Genomic DNA, 18,745 nt, shown 5'->3' on the forward strand with positions numbered 1-18,745 from the left:
TCCTGCCTCCCACCAAATTTACTTTTAAACTATTTTTTTTTCCTGCACTTGAAATATACTTACAATTACATGTGCTACAGTAAGAGCATTTGCACCAGACTGCAACGAAGGAATGTTTTCGAAATAAGACACTACGTAATCCAAAAAACAACAAACAAAAGAAAACATCTACAGACATTGGTCCAACGGTACTATGGCAGTTTTAAAACGATCGGGCATTCAAGCATGCTGCAAAACACAAGGGAGACGGCCGGAGAGCTGAAGACAGATATTAAATGAGAAATGTTGGAAGGGAGAGAAAAAAGAAAACAAAAAACTGTCAAGAGTCAGATTTAAAGGACCGGGGATAACTAGAAAGGGACAGTTGACCAATTCATGCATTACTTTGTGTTGATCAATAACTTTGACCCGAATGAACTCTGGAATTTTTTTTTTTTTTCAACCTGGATAGTGTGACTGCAAAAATTCAACATAATCAGTTTTGGGCCTTACTGCGATTGTCGCCACTGTGCAGAAATACAGCGAAAAAAAATGAGAGTAAGCTGAGTAGAACATGCAGGAGACATACTTGGGAGTATTAGGCAGTAGTCGACGCTGAAGCATACAGAAAATTAATACAAAAATGAAAAAATACAAAATGCACACACTCGCACACACACCTAGAAAACAGTACATATCAGAATAAAACTCTACAAATGACTAGAGATTGATCAGTCATGTAACAATTATCAGTGCCAATCATTGTTTCCTTTTCGCTTGTTGCATCATCACAAGTGTTTGGCTCTCGTTATGGCGGGTTAGAGAAGCTGAGAGGACCCGGAACGGATTTGACAGGGGTACCAGAGGCGAGGTGGTGGAAATGATTGGGCCATATGGCCCTGAAGGGTTTAGGGGGTGAAGCCAATCGGGGAAGATACAATAACTCATTATCTGTGAATTTCAGGGTCTCTTCTGAAGCAAGGACGTTGGAATTAGACCGGGGTAGGAAGTGACTCTTCTTAGGTGCTGAAGTACACTGCAGCAAGCAAGAAAGGAGATCAATCAGGTCCAAGTCTGTTTATGCACAACTTATGTACAAATCATCAAAAGAACTCTTACCAATAATGACAATGAGCACAATCACGCATATCACACCCAGGATAATCATCATCTGTGGGGAGCAAATAGATGTTGTCACATGATCAGAATTGTAAGACAACAAATATATGTGTTGCTCACCTTAGCGTTCTTCCACCAGTACTTGTTCTTCAGTTTGGCAGCGCTGGTCTCAAACTGAGAGGCTCCAGCCTGCAGAGCGTCAGCCCTGTCGTCCAGTTCGGACAGCTTCTGATCACGCTCCAGAACCTTATCCACATTTACGCGCATAATATCCACCACCTGCGGAGAGACGCAAAGATATTAGTTTTGGAGCTTTGATCACTGCGTAACAGTGTGCAACAAATGATTTGCTCTCACCTCGTCCACCTGCGCCTGTGTCTGCTGCAGACGGCGGTTGCTGGTGAGGTTCGGGGGACCCTGACTCCCTCCCTCTGGTGCAGGGGCTCCAGCTGGGGCAGACCTAGGGATAAAAAAAACAGCAATTATATGGTGGCCCTCTTTATGGTGAATCATCTGGGTGGCAAGTAAGTGAGCTGAACTGAGGTGAGGAGCTTGAAGTAAGGCAATTTGGCACTTTTAATAGGAAAAAAAAGTGATTTGCCGCCATCTTGTGGCATCAGTATGTAATTACAACTCGTTTGGGGCGGGTCTCACCATTGGCAGCAGGGCTCGGTCATTATTCCCCGCCTTAAAGTAGATCAACTTGATTTCAATAGGATCCAAACATACAAAGAGATTTGTACAAATATTGACATTTTATTAAAAAATACCATCCCCCATGATAGAAAGTGATGCCTCATCACAAATATGACTTGTGACAAAGCTACTCCACTACTGTGAGAGACTAAACTGTGTATAAAGGTCACCCTAACAAGACACACGCATTACTAATCCTTCAGCAACATCAAATCCTATTGGTCTGGTCTTTCCTTGCATATTATTATTGGCTGCCAAGGAGTGATATATAAACAGACAAAAAGATCACCAATCAAAGTACCCCAAAGACAATAATAATATTTTTGGTGTTTTGTGTTCTGCTATTAAAAAGACTGAGAGCATTTTTTTCTCCTTAAAATTGAATCAGCTCAGATCCTGATGAACAGCAAGATGGGATCTAATAACCTTGCACACTGACTTGAGATGATATTATATTCCTCCTTTTACAGTCCTTTAGCTATTGCAATAAATAAATTCAGCCCCCATTGGAGATTTAAAAATAGTCTATTATTGGGTTAATGGTTCTGGAAAAGATATCCTGCATCATTTTATAACGCAGTGTCTCCAACTAACTGGATTTCTGCTGTCATTTGCACGATGCGTGACTTTCAGCACCGTTTCAGTACTGGACAGCGACACTGCCGTCCAGACCAGTGGGGACTCGAGCGAGTCCCAGTCTTTATATGACCTCTAGGACCTCAAAGACTACATTCCTTTCAATTCTATACAACCAGAACTGTGGTCACATGATAGCCAGTAAAGCATCACGTTTCACGGCCTATAAATACTGGCTGTCGACAGCAGCAGTGGGGAGGAGGGAGGTTCCTTGACAGGGGACTTGATTCAAGGCAAAAATGGTGGAGTCAAATATGATTTAAAAAAATAAAATCGACATTTTAGGTAACAAGCGGGCAATACTAACGCAGACTGACGTATAACAGTGCTGGGACTTGATTCATTTTCGCATTGTGGAGTTTCGAGACATTTACACAAACGTATATAGCGTGACTTGGCCATCGCGTTCATCCTTCATCATTCAGCGCTCTTAAAAAAAAACAACGGCACTACTAAAATAGATTTTCTAAAGGTTCAAGTGGAATGTGATGAAATATAATCATGGTTGGCTGTTCACCCGCTCGTAACCATCGACAGAGAGGCTAGGCTATCCCCATCCCCCGCTGCAGGAGCTTGCAAATATCACGCAAACTAGGCCCGGGCCTAATTTATAGATAAGGCATTTATATAGAACGGGCTATTTAAGATGTGTCAAATAATGTTCCGTGGTTGGCACGCCAAATTGCCCTTGTTGTTTCTGTCCAAATCAAATAAAACAAGTCCCATATTACGCCCTTGATGTTTCTAGAAATCATCACATCGTCCACCGCAAACAAAATGACACCCCCGTTGGATATGGGCAATATTTGGATTTTATTTTGTCGTCATCGTGGCACCATTAAAAAGATGAATTAGCGCGTATCTAATGATAAAGACGACGTCCTTTCAAACAGAACCGGTCCAAACCGGAAAAAAAAATGCGTGCGTACTGGCTGCAGCTAGCGGCAATAGACGAGGCAGAAAATAGGCAGAAGATAAACACGGATCATCTTTTCACTCGTAAAACCTCACAAATGAAAAATACACTTCCGTTTAATCCGAGGGTAGACTGAAATATGATTTCCTTTCGTTCGAATGACAGCTGTAAAAAAAAAAACATCCAAACGAAACAAACTGATGAAAGAGCCATCTCCATCCAGGTGCTCGCCAGCATCTTTCCCATGAATATATATCAAAATGGACGATATACTTACATTTTTCGTGGTAGTGTTGGCGAGACAGCTGTGCTGAAATCCTGGCTGGAAGTGTTAGCGTGTGCTAAGTGGCTGGCAGATGGATGTGGATTGCCTTCTGCGCTCCTCTCTAGCCTCTGGCACCCTTTGGATGCTTAGCCTGGCGTTTCCCTGCCTATATAGCCGAGGAGGGGCACTGCTTCGACTCCACCGTCGAGAGATGTCCACCAAGCTAATCAAATCCTCCCTTTCTTCTCCCTATGTGACAGCAACGGCAAGTTGTTTCGAGTAAGCGACGAGACACCGAGCCGTAATGAAGGTAGAACAAACACTTTGGATTAGCTGTACAAAGATGGCTCAGTGACGTCAACCGAGGCGAGTTTCATGGTAAAATGGGTGACCAAGGACTAAGCTGTTTTGACAGGCTTGACAAAAGCACTTTTAAATCATGCATGTCTATATTAAAATAGTACGTGTTTCCTCCTTTTACGTTTCAAGTGTCACAGTTATTGCAAGGTCGGATGCGCACATAAAGAAGCTTATTTTGATCGTCACGAGATTTGTCAACAAAATGGCGTTCCTTGAAAGGGGGCGTGGCCAGCACGGTTGGTGTCCATCGTGGTGGTTCACTGATGGTTTGATCAAACGTGGAGTAAATCCACGAGAAACCACCTGAGAGATGATTCTGAGAGTACTGCATTTATGCATAATTATGTTTATGCTTAGGAGGATAGTTCTGAAGGTATTGCTCGATGGAAAGGAGTGTAGTCAAATGACCTTGGTCCAAAACTAATTCTACAAAAGGGTTTGTAATGTGGGTCAATAGATTTATTGGCGACCCGGGGTTAATCTGACTTTTCTTCTTTTTTGGCCCAAAGTCAGCTGCGGGCGAGCGACTCCTTGAATCTGATAAGTCGTGCAGAAAATGGATGGATGGATGGATGGATGGATGGATACATGGATGGATACATGGATACATGGATGGATACATGGATGGATACATGGATGGATGGATACATGGTTGGGATAATACACAGATTTTAATGACACAGTCAAACAAGCTTTTAATTTAATACTCGTTACTGCAGTTTGAATTTGCAGGAAAGAAAATGGGATGTTTTGTCTAATTACAGAAACCTTAAGAGCATGAACATGACAGTAAAACAAGTGATTCAACCATGCATGTTGGGAGGAAGCCTGTGCAAAACCTACAAGGAGAATGTGCAAACTCCACACAGGGAGGCCAAAGATTGGATTTGAAGATTTGAGTTATTACTGGTCCCAGCTTGTCATGAATAATCATCTCACAAATTAATGTTAAATACATTACATCAGATGCCAAATTCCCACAACAGTATTGGGACAAGCAGCCTTAGCTCACAAATGCAATAGAAAACACAAAACGAAATTGATCAAGAAATTACTGGACATTGCATATTAACTATATCAATTATTAGCTCATATTGTAGCAGATAGAAAAAAATATGTTCTGTGCAGTACTTTGATATACAGTACAGATTTTGAGTGAACACGTGGACATGATGCCTTCTGAATGAGTGAATGTTATTAAAATGATTTTTGTGACCATTGATACTGTACATGAGACCTCAGATCATGGATGTATTATAGCATCTGCTATCCTGAAAGTTCCTGTTCATTGTTCATAGATTAAAGACGATCAAAAAAAGCAAATTGCAACAGAGATGATCAATTTAATATTTGTAAAATTGCCTCTTAACTGCCTATGAGGTAATGTATACAATTTCACGAGACTGTTTTGACTGCAATGGTTACACGTCCTGTTCTGTTGAGAAAATGATGACAATATGATGTAATATTAAAATCCAGTGATTTCAAAGGGAGGATTTCTTTCACAGTTACGGTCCTATTTTATATTTACCCACAATAACAAAGTTATATGGCACCAAAACTATCCACCTATCTCAAATAGTAAACATTCCAGGTGAAGTTTTCAGCTTTTTTTTATATAAATCTTTCTAAATATTGCTTTTCTAAAATGCACACGTGCAATAAAAACAATTGACAGTTAACATGAACCAAAAAAAAAACCCCATTCAGACTAACTTGGAGGTTTTGCGTAAGGAGTGATATTGCACTGCTTAAAAAAAAAAAAAGTGAAACAAATAAGATATCACGCTGGAGTCTAACATTTATCAGTACACCCAGGAGACAGGCACCCACTGTGGAGTGGAAGTCACCCTCTCCAAGGCCTCTTCCAGACTTTTCACACTCTCGTCAACATCATTATTGACTATGATCAAATCAAAGAAGTGTCTGTAGGCTGTCAGGATTTCGTCCGACTCCCTCTGGATCATTGTCAAGTTTTCCGTCTAGGATGGGAGGGGGGGAAAGCAAAATATTAGCTGCCGGAGTCAAATCTGGTTATGACGATAAGGATGTCTCACTTGAGAAGCTGTGTTGGTGGGCGCGATGAAGACCATAAGAGGAGCGAAATCTGCAGTCCGTAAAACCTTCAACGTCTGCAAAGAAATAAAAAGATGTAGCCCATGCGGGATTTTACTGGAATTAAAACATGAACTTAACTGAGTCACTCATAATACAAACCTGCGGTTCTACATCCAGCAATGCAATTTTGCCTTGCTCGTGGATCTTCTGGATAGTCTCAATTTTGGTGCCAAACATATTTCCCTGGAAGCTGCCGTACTCCAGCAGCGCATTTTCTGAGATGCATTTGGTCATGGCGTCGTTGGAGATGAAATAATATTCCTGTCCGTTCTCCTCATCCTTACGTTGCGATCTGGTGGTGTCTGATGAACCAGTCAAATTGTGAAACTCAATCGTGTCGCTTTTAGGGCGCGATAGAAATGTTTTATCTACTTACGTGGGACAGGATAAGAAAATTTCTCAGGATATTTGGTCAGCAATGCATTTTTAATGTGACTCCTCCCTACACCAGGTGCACCTAAAACATTGCAGTCAAAATATGAATCACTGAATAACTAAAAAAAATGTCTGTTTATTCTGAGACTGGCCACTTACCAATCAGCACCAAAGTTTTCCGTTTGAAAGCAGGGAGCCGGACAACCTCCTCGTAGGAAATCACATCCAACTGGTCAAAAACTGAACAAACATTTGGTTGTAAGAAAACCGTAACGGCAGAAAAAAATTCTTTTTTTTTTTTTTGATGAACTCACTTGAGCTGTGTTTAGCCAGGTACTTGTCTTTGCACTTCTTTTTCTTTCCAAAGGGGCTCCAGGACTGAGCGTCTTTGGCTTTGCTCTTACTTGCCACTCTCCTGTCGAGGAAACAAAATTTGGTTTAGTTGTGGGTGACATCGTATGAAAACATTCATCGTATTAATATTACAAAATTCAAATGATCGGTCAAACCATTCTTGGAGCTCCGGCGACGGTATAAGTCCGGCGAAGTTTGCCGCGCTGCTCTCAACTGTACCCTGCCACCAGTTGGGGTCCTGCTTGTTGATAATTTGAATGATGTCACCGGTTTGAAAACGTAGCCCCGCCTCTTTGCACGGGATGAGCTCATCCGTCGAGGGGTCGTAGTTAAACTGGGCCCTCATGTATGTCTGCAAAGCCAGAGTTGACATCAACTTTCAGAGTTGATAATAATAAATACATATATATAGTATTCAGCGTTGCTTTTTATAAAAAAAAATGGTGATAGTCTGTTTGAGGGATTAATAAATATTCATTGTTACAACATGTTATCATGACACTCTGTGGACTGTCAAAGGTTCCGTTGTTGTAATGGTTAGTCCCAAATGAATGAATAACTATTTGTGGTCACCACAAATCTATGGACTGTCATTATGGAACACAAACAATGAAGTGTGCTAAAAATGAAAATGTATGAATGAAATTTACAGTGTAAACATAGTTTATTTCGGTTTGCCATTACCTCACAGGCTTTGGAGCGACTCTTTTGGTTGGAAACTATTTTCATTGTGACTATTCCATTGGTTTCTTTCTGCAAGAAAAAAATATGGCACAGTTAATTATCACAATGTATTTTAAGGGGATTTTTTCTTTGTGAACTGCAGTTACTAGGCTTTACATACCAAAATCTTTTGCAGCTGATCAACTGTGTGGTTAGTCACACTTTTTCCATTGATTTCTGCTATCTCATCACCTTCATGCAAGGATCCTAAAACAAAACAAAAAGAAGACATTCCATGTTATAATAGCAACAAATAGTTTTCGGTTGCTGTGATTTGAATGTACGGAAACATAAAGTGTACTTGAGGAAAAGTCAACCGTATATCAAAATGTCATTGCAGCCTTTTTAGCTTGCCCAACCACGCACGCGCGCGCACGCACGCGCGCGCACGCACGCACGCACGCACGCACGCACGCACACACACACACACACACACACACACACACACACACACACACACACACACACACACACACACACACACACACACACACACACACACACACACACACACACACACACACACACAGGTCAATGTTTGATTTACTACCTTGTTTGTGTATAAATCCTCCGTGCAATATTCTGGCCACTGTGCACCTCTGTTTGTCATTCATTTTCAGAGTGACACCCTGCGGATGAAAGAAAGCCACATTAATCAATATTATTGAAGGGGAGGAGGGGGGCTGGACGTGTTGCAAATGTAAAACATACCATGGGCTCCGAGGGATTTTTTTCAAACACGACTTCTTTCATTTTGGTCAGCTCCGTGCCATTCACGTATCTGGCACTCCCGTTGGTATAAACTTCAGCACCTTTACTCTCAATGGTTTGCATAACCACCTGCTTCAAAGAGACAGAGGAAAAATAGATATCATTTTATTGCAAATGAAGGCATCTTACAGGATGAAATGTTTTTTTTTTTAAACAGCTACAGGGAAAGCCTTTTGCTAATTGCAAGTGTTTCATTTGCAGATTCAACACATGTTCTAGGTTAAAAATTAACTCAACATCATTAACACCTCATTTAACACATCCAACGATCTGCTCCGACAGGTTTGTGTGGTCGTGCATGGATACCACCAATGTCATCAAGGGATCCCAAATAAGTCATCTTAAAAGCATATTTCTTGCAAATACGAGGCAGAATTTGTGACCTGGACTTGACAACTAAAGGAACTGAAACAAAGATGACTAAAAACAGGAACTTGTTTTTTTTTTCCCCTCCCCAAAAGTGTAAACAAGGAGGGCGCGAATCATTGCTGTGTATGTTAATAGATGACTCAGACTATTTCAATCTATTAATTAAACATAGAAGAATTGAAAAGCATTCTTTTTTAATGCTGATTAAGACGTCAGTGTGACAATTTAATTCCCAGGTGGCATGCAAGTACGCCCCCTAGAGGTGCTGAGCGGAACATAATCGCATAGGACATTTTAGGCAAGGTCATAAAATAATATTGTAGCATTCTCACAATAGTTCACAAGTGCGTTGCTTCCAGCAATTAAATAAAGTGGCTTTATTGAGGTTTACTAAAATATAAGAAACAGAAAAGGGGGGGAAAATGCCAGCTAAACTCAATGCCTGGGATTTCATTTGTATTTTGCTGTAAACACGGTAGCTGACTGAGTTTTGCATTCGTGGAAGTCTCCTTCCATGCAAGGTGATACTTATTTACCGGCCTTGAGCTATTTAACAGAGGGGTGTCAGGGGAAAATATTTGAGTACACCAGGAGATGAAATGACACACTGTGAAAATCACTGGAGTCATACTGCTCCTTAACTGTGTGCTGTGAATAAACAAGAACATGCTGAAGCCACAAGAACTTGGACATCTTCTGCAGTTTTGCTTCAGTCAGGACATAGAAAAACTGATACCTCCCCTAACAATCCGCAGTTATGCAATAAAGGGGCTTTCTGAAATGCTCGTGTTGGGTGTGGCAAAGTATTGGTACAAACAATAATCCCTGAAGTTGATCAAAGAGGAAGTGTTTACTGGCTCATATCTAATTTACAAGAAATCAACTATGAGAACAATCCTTGTCTGACTTGAAAAGAGATTTAGATTTAAACGAATCAATTATTTATTTCGCTTTAGGAGTTGGGAATCAATAATTGGCCAAAAAGGAGTCTGAGTCTTAAATTTCAGATGACACGTAATTGCCCTATCAGACGAAAGCATTCCTCTTAATTATCCATTAAAAGGACAAACAACAATCCTCCATCCTAATCTTCCTATACTTGCCAAAGTCTTCCAATTTTGCTGAGTTGACTTTTTGTTGTTGTTGTTCCCTAACGATCGTGACCCTTGCTCAACATTTTACTCAGCAGTCTGCACTGTGAAGGCCTCACTTACAAAATCAGCATTTAGCAGGAGACAAAAATGCTGAGGTCAGGAAAAAGTTTCCTTTTTTTTTTGTCATGTCCCAAGTCCCTCAATGCTGAGTTGACACTTTCAAGTTTTTCCTTTTTAACATGTCATTTAACAATGTGTTCATGTCTTGCAATATTTTACACCATAATCTATATTTTAAAAGCAAGTCATGCATGTTTTGGATAGACTTCTGTATGCAAAACACTGCAATGCTGCAAATTCGGCTCATTTAGCAAGCAAAACATGATTGCAGAAATAACAAGTTCTTCGTGCCAGAAGCTTGTTTACCCCCTCAGCTGTCACATGTTTTTCCATGTGTATTTTTGGGAGGTGAATACACACGCGGAAAAGGCTTATAGCCATGTCTGCTGGATCCAGTTCAGGCTGACTGGGTAGAGGTGACTCAGCTTTCAACAACACACTTTAGGGATTGTATGCATATACGTCATTGCTAATAAATATCTTGAAAAAAAAAAAAGATCATGTGCTGCCTGGCATCCCCGGAAGCAAACGGACAATCCTGACTATTTCCAAATCAACTGCAAAAGCGTCCACTTACCTTGTCAGTCTTTGGTTTGGTTTGGAGAAGCTGCTCCAGGTAGAGATCGGAGAGGGCTGTCCTGGCGGAGTCCAAAGGCTCCAATATGACAGCGGGTTCGTTTTTATTGGATTTGAGCGTCATCTTTCCGGTAGAAGGAAAAAATACAACACAGTGAACCCCCCCTCCTGTGCAAGGTCCACGAGAAGCTGGCTCAAAAAAAAAAAATGCAGAGATAAGAAACTCCAGATAACGACTGCTGGTGAGATAATGTCACTGAGATAAAGGTCCAAGGTTGTGATCGGCAGCTGGTGATCTACAGAACCACTGCAGGCGGGGACACCGCTGACAGAGCAAGTAAACAGGGGCTCGTGTTGCCTTCAGGTGCTTACCACAAAAATCCAAAATTTGAGGCTTCACTCTAACTCCTCGTCCAATTGATACTTTTAAGAAATGAAATTAAATGGGACCGTATACAGTGTCCTTTTTTTTCTGTGCTAGTGTGCTGCAATGTTTTATAAGGCCGTGGTCAGTGTCCATACACACTTGCTGTATGACCCCCCCCCAAAAAAATATACGGACACTGCGTACATACGTGGAAAATATGTGGTCAAAGCAAACAAAAAGCAAACCCTAATCTAATGAGATCATTGCAAAACAGGCATTAAAGATAATCAATACCAAAGTACATTGTTGAAATGTGACAAAGCACATCATGTCTTTTTGTCTAAAGTTTTCATGTGAAATTGAAATGCGAGAATTACAGAGGCTTCCATATAATGTAGTGCAAGGCTACACAATCATAAACAAAACGATTTGCCTTAACGTTCAACAAATGGAATGATCAGTGAGTGTGGCAACCGTCTTCAGAACCAAAGTTATAAATAATATCCGAATGTGTTTGAAGGCAGCACGCCGCTGCGGTCCTTTGCAGGAAAGGAAAGAAACATGGGCGGTGATGACGTTCAATAGTCTCACGGAATGAAATATGATATCGTTGTCTGGATACTACTACAAACATAATCATACACAGCAAAAAATATTGAAGAAAGACATTCTGAGAATGTATCCTACAGAATGGATGTTTGCTCATTTGAGTTGAGTTTATGATTCATAAGTAATGTTACAAGATACTGCCGTCTTGTGGTCAAAGGTGGTACTACTGATCCAGTAGATTACTCCTCCTCCTACTACTACTAGTTTGTACAGAATTAATTACAATGATGCCGATTTAACAAATAGGCCATGCGAAATTGTCAAAAGAGTGTCTGTTGTGATATGTGTTTTAAAAACATGTTTTTTTTCGAATTGGAAAATGGGTCTGTGTCTTTAAGAATATGCTGGACGTTCTTCCATGATCCCCTTAACGTATGCAAAATTGTTCCGTTTGCGATGCGCACCGGTCTTGTAAATCAGGATCCGGTTATAAAATGACATGTAAAGCTCAAAATGTTTAATCATTAATCCAAGCCATCTTTAACTTGCGGATCCACCTAATGTAATAGCAAACTTGCCTTGATGAAAACAAAGCCGCGAGAGGAAACCGAAGTTCTCTTCAAATAGGGGCATCGCAGTGAATCATCGAAAGTTCTGAAACTTTTATGATTTGCAAATCCTCTTCTGTGAAATATTGGAGATGATCGGGACGCTTAGTAGAATCGGAAGAGCCGTTGCTCGGAACAGGACTTTATGGAAGCAAGTCCGTGGGTACGCCTGCCCACCAGCATCTATGCGCTTCCATGAAAAGTGTCTGGGTGAGTTCATGGAACACTTAGCTGGAAAGCACTTTGCTGGAAAGCTTTACCAAAACACGCTGCTAATGGACCCCCTCTCCACATGCATGTACCAGAACTCGAGTACAGAGGGACTCGGATGCATTTGGACTACGTGTGGTTGAGGGATCACTGCCGCTCTGCAGAGTCGTTTAACATCCAAACACACCAGAGGAACTTGGACACCGGAAGTATCGACCTCAACATCCGTCCTGATCACATCCAAGTGGAAGATGATGACCTCATCCTCACTTGTAAGTCATTTTTGATAATGGCCCTAAGAAAATAAATCATAAAAATATTTTTTTTAATAAAAACCAAATGAATGAGACGCAGTTTGCAAAAGGCTTTTCTGACTATAATTATTTTATTAACACTGCCAAATCACAGCAGAAGTTGTCTCTGCACTTATTTTCAGAAGAAAAAAAAATGCGACATCTTCACCTCCAAGATACGGATATGAATGAAATATTTTGATTAAATTAAAAAAAAAAAGTAAATGGAAAATGTTGCACTCTTAAAAATGAGTAAAGGAAGCGTACAACACCAGGTGGACTTTGGTAAGGTTCGAATTTAATGGCTTACCCAGTACGGTCATACTTGAGTGAATGCTATGTTGTTCTTCATTCTTTAACACTGCCAACACCCTGCCACAAATAACAAAGTAAGTTTACAAATTGTTTTCCCAACAAGACTACTATTAGCGCTTAAAGGGACCTCTCCATCAATGTTTTCAATAATTTTGTTTCATTTGATTGGACAAACCGACAATGTCACTAATCCAATTTTGCTTGTGTGCATCCAAGGGCCCGGCGGTCACACTTCCAAATACAGCCTGAGCTGGCTAGCCGAGAACAGCTACGAAGGAAAGAAGCAGAGCACCGTACAGCCACGCATCCTTTGGAATGCGGACATTTATAAGAACTCCCGTGTGGCCTCCTCTAAATGGGATGCATTTATGAACAGCGAGGATGAAGTAAAAAAGTTCCTGCAGAACTACCTTCTCTACGGGATCGCTTTTGTGGATGACGTCCCCGCTACAATTGAAGCCACAGAGGCCGTGACGCAGAGGGTTAGTCTTATCAGGTATAACCGACTTTTTTTTTTTTCTTCTTCTTCATAGCAAGCACCCACAACCTGATTTCCAAATGTATTTCTTCAAGGGAAACGACCTATGGACGAATGTGGTCCTTCACGTCCGATTTTTCCAGAGGAGACACTGCCTACAGCCAGCTGGATCTTGACCGCCACACAGACACAACCTATTTTCAAGAACCGTGTGGGTAAGTGGAAGGGGAAAAGTTTCCCCCCCCCCCCAAAGGCAGGATGTGACATTGACAATATTTGCCTTTTTTTTTTTATCCCTCTACAGAATTCAGGTTTTTCACTGTCTAAAACATGAAGGTACCGGTGGAAGGAATCTGCTTGTTGATGGTTTCTACGCAGCTAAAAGTCTTCGTCAAAAGTCGCCAGAAGATTTTGAACTGCTTTCGCATATTCCAATCAAACATGAATATGTCGAACGCACTGGCAGCCACCAAAACCACATGATTGGCTTTGGACCCGTTCTAAATGTCTATCCTTGGAATAATGAGCTTTACATGATTCGGTATGTCGATGGGATTCATTTCAATTGTGTTGCTTAATTTGTAAGATAAAGTTCTATATTATCGCCGCTCCAGGTACAACAACTTTGACCGAGCAGTAATAAACACCATACCTCATGATGTTGTTCGCCGCTGGTATGTAGCTCATCGCCAGTTGACCTCGGAACTCAGGCGAGCAGAGAATGAGCTGTGGATGAAACTTACTCCAGGAAAAGTAAGAGCATTTTCACCATGGACATGATTTTGTGATTGCAACTTTTACATCTCTTTCACTTCAGGTGATTTTTATTGACAACTGGCGAGTCATGCACGGCAGGGAGGCGTTCACTGGCGTGCGCCAAGTCTGTGGATGCTATCTGAGCAGAGATGATATTCTCAGCAAATCACGATGTTTGGGGCTTCAGGTATAGCAAATCAAAGAGAGCCAGCCCCCTAAGTACTTTTCATCCCATGAAGGCAATAAATGTTTGATTGAATCCATTCATTAGGCTGCATTTTGTGATTTCCTATGAATTTAATATTGAATATTGTCTGCCTTAGTTTGTGCTATGTTTTATGCGTGTTGACAGCTTCAGTTTTGGTCGAGACATAAGAAATTTGCATGCAGAAGACAGCACAATGCACAAAGATCCAGTCACACTCTTATTTCCATCATTGGCTTTGAGGGAGACTGCTGTGGTAACCATGGAAACAGCCGAGCATACTGAGGCCCGCATTGTTGTCCTGGTAACTCGGCGAATGAGAGCATTCAGACGAGATGTACTTCTAAAATCAGGCCACGCAAGGTGACCATCTCGATCAATAAGTGCATTTGATGACGTCGCTTTTATTTCAACAAATTCAAAAAAGATTTCAGACTATCATGTGAGGAGAAACGAGGAAATGTGGACACAAAATGTCGTGGATAAATGGAATCAATTAGATTTCAAAGCAATTTAACAATGGTTTACTTTTTGCTTCACATCTTTTTTCCAGGAAGCTTCACTTTGGCTCTTTCAAGCCAAACAAGATTATACTGGCCTTCATTTTTTTTTTTTCATAGAAAAAGCAATTATTTCCTTGCAGTTGAAAGCAAAGCATGAAAAATACAACCAAAAAAAGTTGAGCCGTCGCCACTGCAACAGGCTGCAGTGCCCGGAAGTGACTCACCTAATGCATCTGATGAAGCATTGTTGGCTTAGTGCGAATGGCAAAAGGTTCAGGCACCCTCCACTCAGCATATATTTACACTTCTGAAAGGAAATGGCAACAAATATGCACAATTAGTCACAGTTTGCTTCCCTGGTTGCCAAGCAATGAACAATAAGGTGATACATGGCCTGCACTGCAATTACGTACTCATTATTAATTGGAACAATAACATAAGTAAATCAATTTACATTCAAATCAGTCATGAAGGAATTACAAAGTCCTACTTTTTAAGGTAGCAAAAGTAATGGGACACTTGGCTATCATTTCCTTCCAACGAAGAGCAGATAAAAAGTATAAAGTTCATTTGGCATATCTGTCAACAGTGTTTATGACATTTCCCCCCTCACAGATAAAAATCTTCAAGAGCCTCCCACGGTGAGTGATTCGAGTATTTTCAAAGTAAATTACTCGGAGATGTCATTTATTCGGCGCTACTTCACCAGTTACAGCTCATAACTTAGCCGAGCTTGTCTTGTCTATCAGTCTTGGTCACGGCTGGTGGTAAAGGAATTCGTGTCATTTAATCTCCACCTGCCCTTTATTGGTTGCCTCTGGCTCTTGAAAGTTAAAAGCACTGCTTATTGCCGGAGGGAGGGAGCGAATCACTCCCTGGTGATGCATAGCTAATAAAGTAACTTTCACCTTTGTCATTTTCTCTCACGACACATCGACGTGTGCTGATGGAGGGAGGGAGTGGATGAGTCACGCAAGATTAATTGTCTGTAGTTAAGCAGAAGGTGACAAAGGTGTTTAACGGTGTTGATCGGGGGGGGTGACTGGCCAAGTGGTAGTGTCTTTGATTCATCCAAGCAGCACATGTTTGGAATGAATTCCACAATGGAGGGAGGAGGCAGTCTAATTAAATCAATAGCATGACTCACGAGTGACCCTAGACGACTTACTTATCCGATAACATTCATGAAGTACCACCTTCTACATTTACATGCAATTTTGCATTTGTATGAAATGATCCAAAAATATGAATCGTAAAGTTATCCAGTAGGCTACAATCGATGGTTTTAATAATGCCTACATGCATGAATGATTTCCTGGCCTGCCGGCATGGACCACAGCCATTTCTCTGGACAGTAAAAGTGTGTGGAGAGCCCATGATAAATTGGGCCTGCAGCATCTGCTATGGTGGACTGTGAGAGCTGTCTCCCTCTCAAAGCTGAGTGCTGCTTCCAGTGTAATTCCTCCACACAGACACATTCATCCACCCACCACATGCGTTGTTTCCCAGTCAGCAGACTCTGAGGAGTGAATCAGCACTCTAGCTTGGCAATGCAGTCTCGTCATCCCCCCCCCTACTTTTATATTTTGATATGGAATATTTCTCATACATAATCAATGCCAACTGTTTTCTCCTTTCAAGGCAGATACTGTGAAACGGATATTTTTTGTTTTAAGGAACACAGGATGCAGTGTATAAAATAGCCAGCAGGTGACAGAAGAGGCATTTAGATTTAGAGGCGCGCGTGCGACGGTGCGCGCGCACGCGTCAGACAGAAGGCGAGGATGCTGATGGAGGAAGCTGACAAACAAATGCTGATCCCCCCCCCCCCCCCCCCCCCCCACCACCACCACCACCACCACCAACACAGGTCGCCCACCTAACAAGACTGCGCAATTTTTCAAAAAAAATAAAAACATCCAGCTTTCACAAATCCTGAAAGCGCAAATCACAATTCCAGCATCATCTGAAGAAGGTTCTGTGGGCAGTGACACTGAACTATCATCTCGCATCGGCGTCAAAACGTTGCTGCTTCCTTAACGATTGACACAATTGTGCAAATAAACCTTATGAAAAAAGTGGAACACTGTCAGTCAGTCAAGCGCATGATCTCTCCATTCTTTTGTCATGGGAGAAATTCACTTCACTGTTGCCATAGGTGACCGAGCATGAATTGTATATGGAGGAGAGCTGTGGACATTCTTTTGTGTTGCATCAGGAATGCATTTGTAACTTTCCTTACTGCTTGCATTTAAAAAGCACATCATTATTTTTCCTCAATGGCACTCATTGAACATTTCCAATATTGTTGCATGCAGGAATATTCACTAGGTCATTCAATAACCAATAAATAAGGTCAATGTTTTCAAAAAAATAGGCATAGTTTCAAAAAAATAAGGCAAATTCTAAGTGTGTAAGCTTAGCAACGGCTACTTTCTTTTTCTTTCTACACAAGAACAGCCATCAATTCCTGACCCATGTTAAGGCATCTTTTCAATATTTGATGTTGTTCTATGGAGTGCTGACAATTGAACACGGAAATGGAAAGCACATTTTATGGCGCTGTATCCATCTGCTGAACAGAGCTATGCACTCCAATTCAAAAAAGAGCCTACCTGTGCAAACAACGACATAAGTTCAGCAAAATTCAGCTGCAGCAGCAGCAGCAGCAAACTTACTACCTTTAGCATTCGGAACCAGCCGATGAATTTGTGCATTTGGGACATTCCATATGCAACATAGAAAATCTTTTCATCATCTTGAGTTGTTTTATACAGCTTTGGTCCTCTAACGGTACAGTAAATGAAAAGAAATCTATTCGATGACTCGAAGCTGAACATTAAAATGTGCTTTACTTCTTGCAATGTGACCGAAGCACACAAAAGTCATTCTTTGATATAACAGTAAAATGTTATTATTCATTTTTAGGGGCTCAATGTTCAGTCTTTTAAGTATCTTTAGGTGACTGGTTGCAACAAATTGCATTTCACAGACAGTTGTTAAAATTGATAGCAGACAAAATAGTCATGTCAAATGGCAAATCAATAGCAACAATGGATTGTCCAGTGTTGGAGAAAAGATGACAAGATCCGGAAACACATTCATTTTTGCAATGCTATAATCATATATTTTTCTATCTTGGAGATGTTTTAAAACACCCGGCTTGACATCAGCATTCTGACCCGCTCACATATCGGTGATATCGATTGTCTGGTTATCTCTTTGGAATCGATATTTGACCCCTGACCTTCAATTAGTCTTGCTAAATTGCTAAAGAAGAGTATTTATAGGCATTGATCAACTGTTTGACATTTGAGAGACTTTGACCTAAGGACAACTTATTTCCTCATTTCAATACGGCTTTATAGAACAAGCAAATTCAATTGGTTTAAATTCAACAACACTAAGTCCTTCATGGTTATATCACAGACAAAGAAGACTTTTCTCCTCAACTGTCCGGCGAAAGGCCTTTCTTTCCTTTGCCAAATGCATTATTCATATTAAAACATCTATGTCTTAAAAAAGAAACCATATAAAGTGGGACAGGGTGAAAATGGGGGAACCATGTCAGATTTGTCTCTGGCTTCTTCTATTGTGGGTTGTTGGGTCGACGTGATAGAGTCTATTTCGATTTTCAAGGACAGCATTTTGTCTTTGAATCGGTTGCCAACCAATCATAGGGCACATATTAATAAAAATAAATCAACTAAAATAAATACCTAAACGTAAATACACATGAATAAATAAATAAACTAAAATAAATACTTAAACTTAAATACACATAAATAAATAAATAAACTAAAATAAATACATAAACTTAAATACACATGAATAAATACAAACTACAAAATAAAATAAATACATCCATCAAAAAATAAAAAATAAATGGTATCGGTATATCAGCTTTGTGTTCTTCTAAAGAGGGCCAGATTGATATGATCATTATTTCAGTATTGTAAGATTTTAGTTTGGTGCTGTTGTCAAATTCTT

The 18,745-nt window shown here is 40.6% G+C and overlaps 3 protein-coding genes across 3 annotated transcripts; 1 reads left to right on the forward strand and 2 right to left on the reverse strand.

The window, feature by feature from the left end:
* On the reverse strand, positions 1-4,200 carry vamp2 (vesicle-associated membrane protein 2). The gene is made up of 5 exons (XM_085936431.1): positions 3,624-4,200; positions 1,456-1,558; positions 1,219-1,377; positions 1,099-1,150; positions 1-1,015 (listed from the first exon to the last, which is right to left on the reverse strand). Coding segments are annotated over exons 1-5 (333 nt in total). The 5' UTR covers positions 3,626-4,200; the 3' UTR covers positions 1-998.
* Positions 4,201-4,623: 423 nt separating this feature from the next.
* mpp1 (MAGUK p55 scaffold protein 1) lies at positions 4,624-12,139 on the reverse strand. The gene is made up of 12 exons (XM_085936139.1): positions 10,473-12,139; positions 8,253-8,384; positions 8,092-8,170; positions 7,663-7,748; positions 7,503-7,571; positions 6,974-7,170; positions 6,779-6,879; positions 6,624-6,704; positions 6,466-6,546; positions 6,189-6,391; positions 6,029-6,103; positions 4,624-5,953 (listed from the first exon to the last, which is right to left on the reverse strand). The coding sequence occupies exons 1-12, from the start codon at positions 10,593-10,595 to the stop codon at positions 5,777-5,779; spliced, it is 1,404 nt and encodes a 467-aa protein (XP_085792265.1). The 5' UTR covers positions 10,596-12,139; the 3' UTR covers positions 4,624-5,776.
* tmlhe (trimethyllysine hydroxylase, epsilon) lies at positions 10,687-14,298 on the forward strand. The gene is made up of 7 exons (XM_085936141.1): positions 10,687-12,205; positions 12,301-12,477; positions 13,030-13,309; positions 13,387-13,506; positions 13,596-13,832; positions 13,906-14,044; positions 14,109-14,298. Exons 1-7 carry the CDS (start codon positions 12,088-12,090, stop codon positions 14,238-14,240), a joined length of 1,203 nt encoding a protein of 400 aa, XP_085792267.1. The 5' UTR covers positions 10,687-12,087; the 3' UTR covers positions 14,241-14,298.
* The last annotated feature ends 4,447 nt before the right edge of the window (positions 14,299-18,745 follow it).

The sequence above is a fragment of the Syngnathus leptorhynchus genome, chromosome 17 (genome assembly GCF_054491065.1).
Source record: "Syngnathus leptorhynchus isolate UIUO chromosome 17, UIUO_Slep, whole genome shotgun sequence".
Classification (NCBI taxonomy): Eukaryota; Metazoa; Chordata; class Actinopteri; order Syngnathiformes; family Syngnathidae; genus Syngnathus; species Syngnathus leptorhynchus.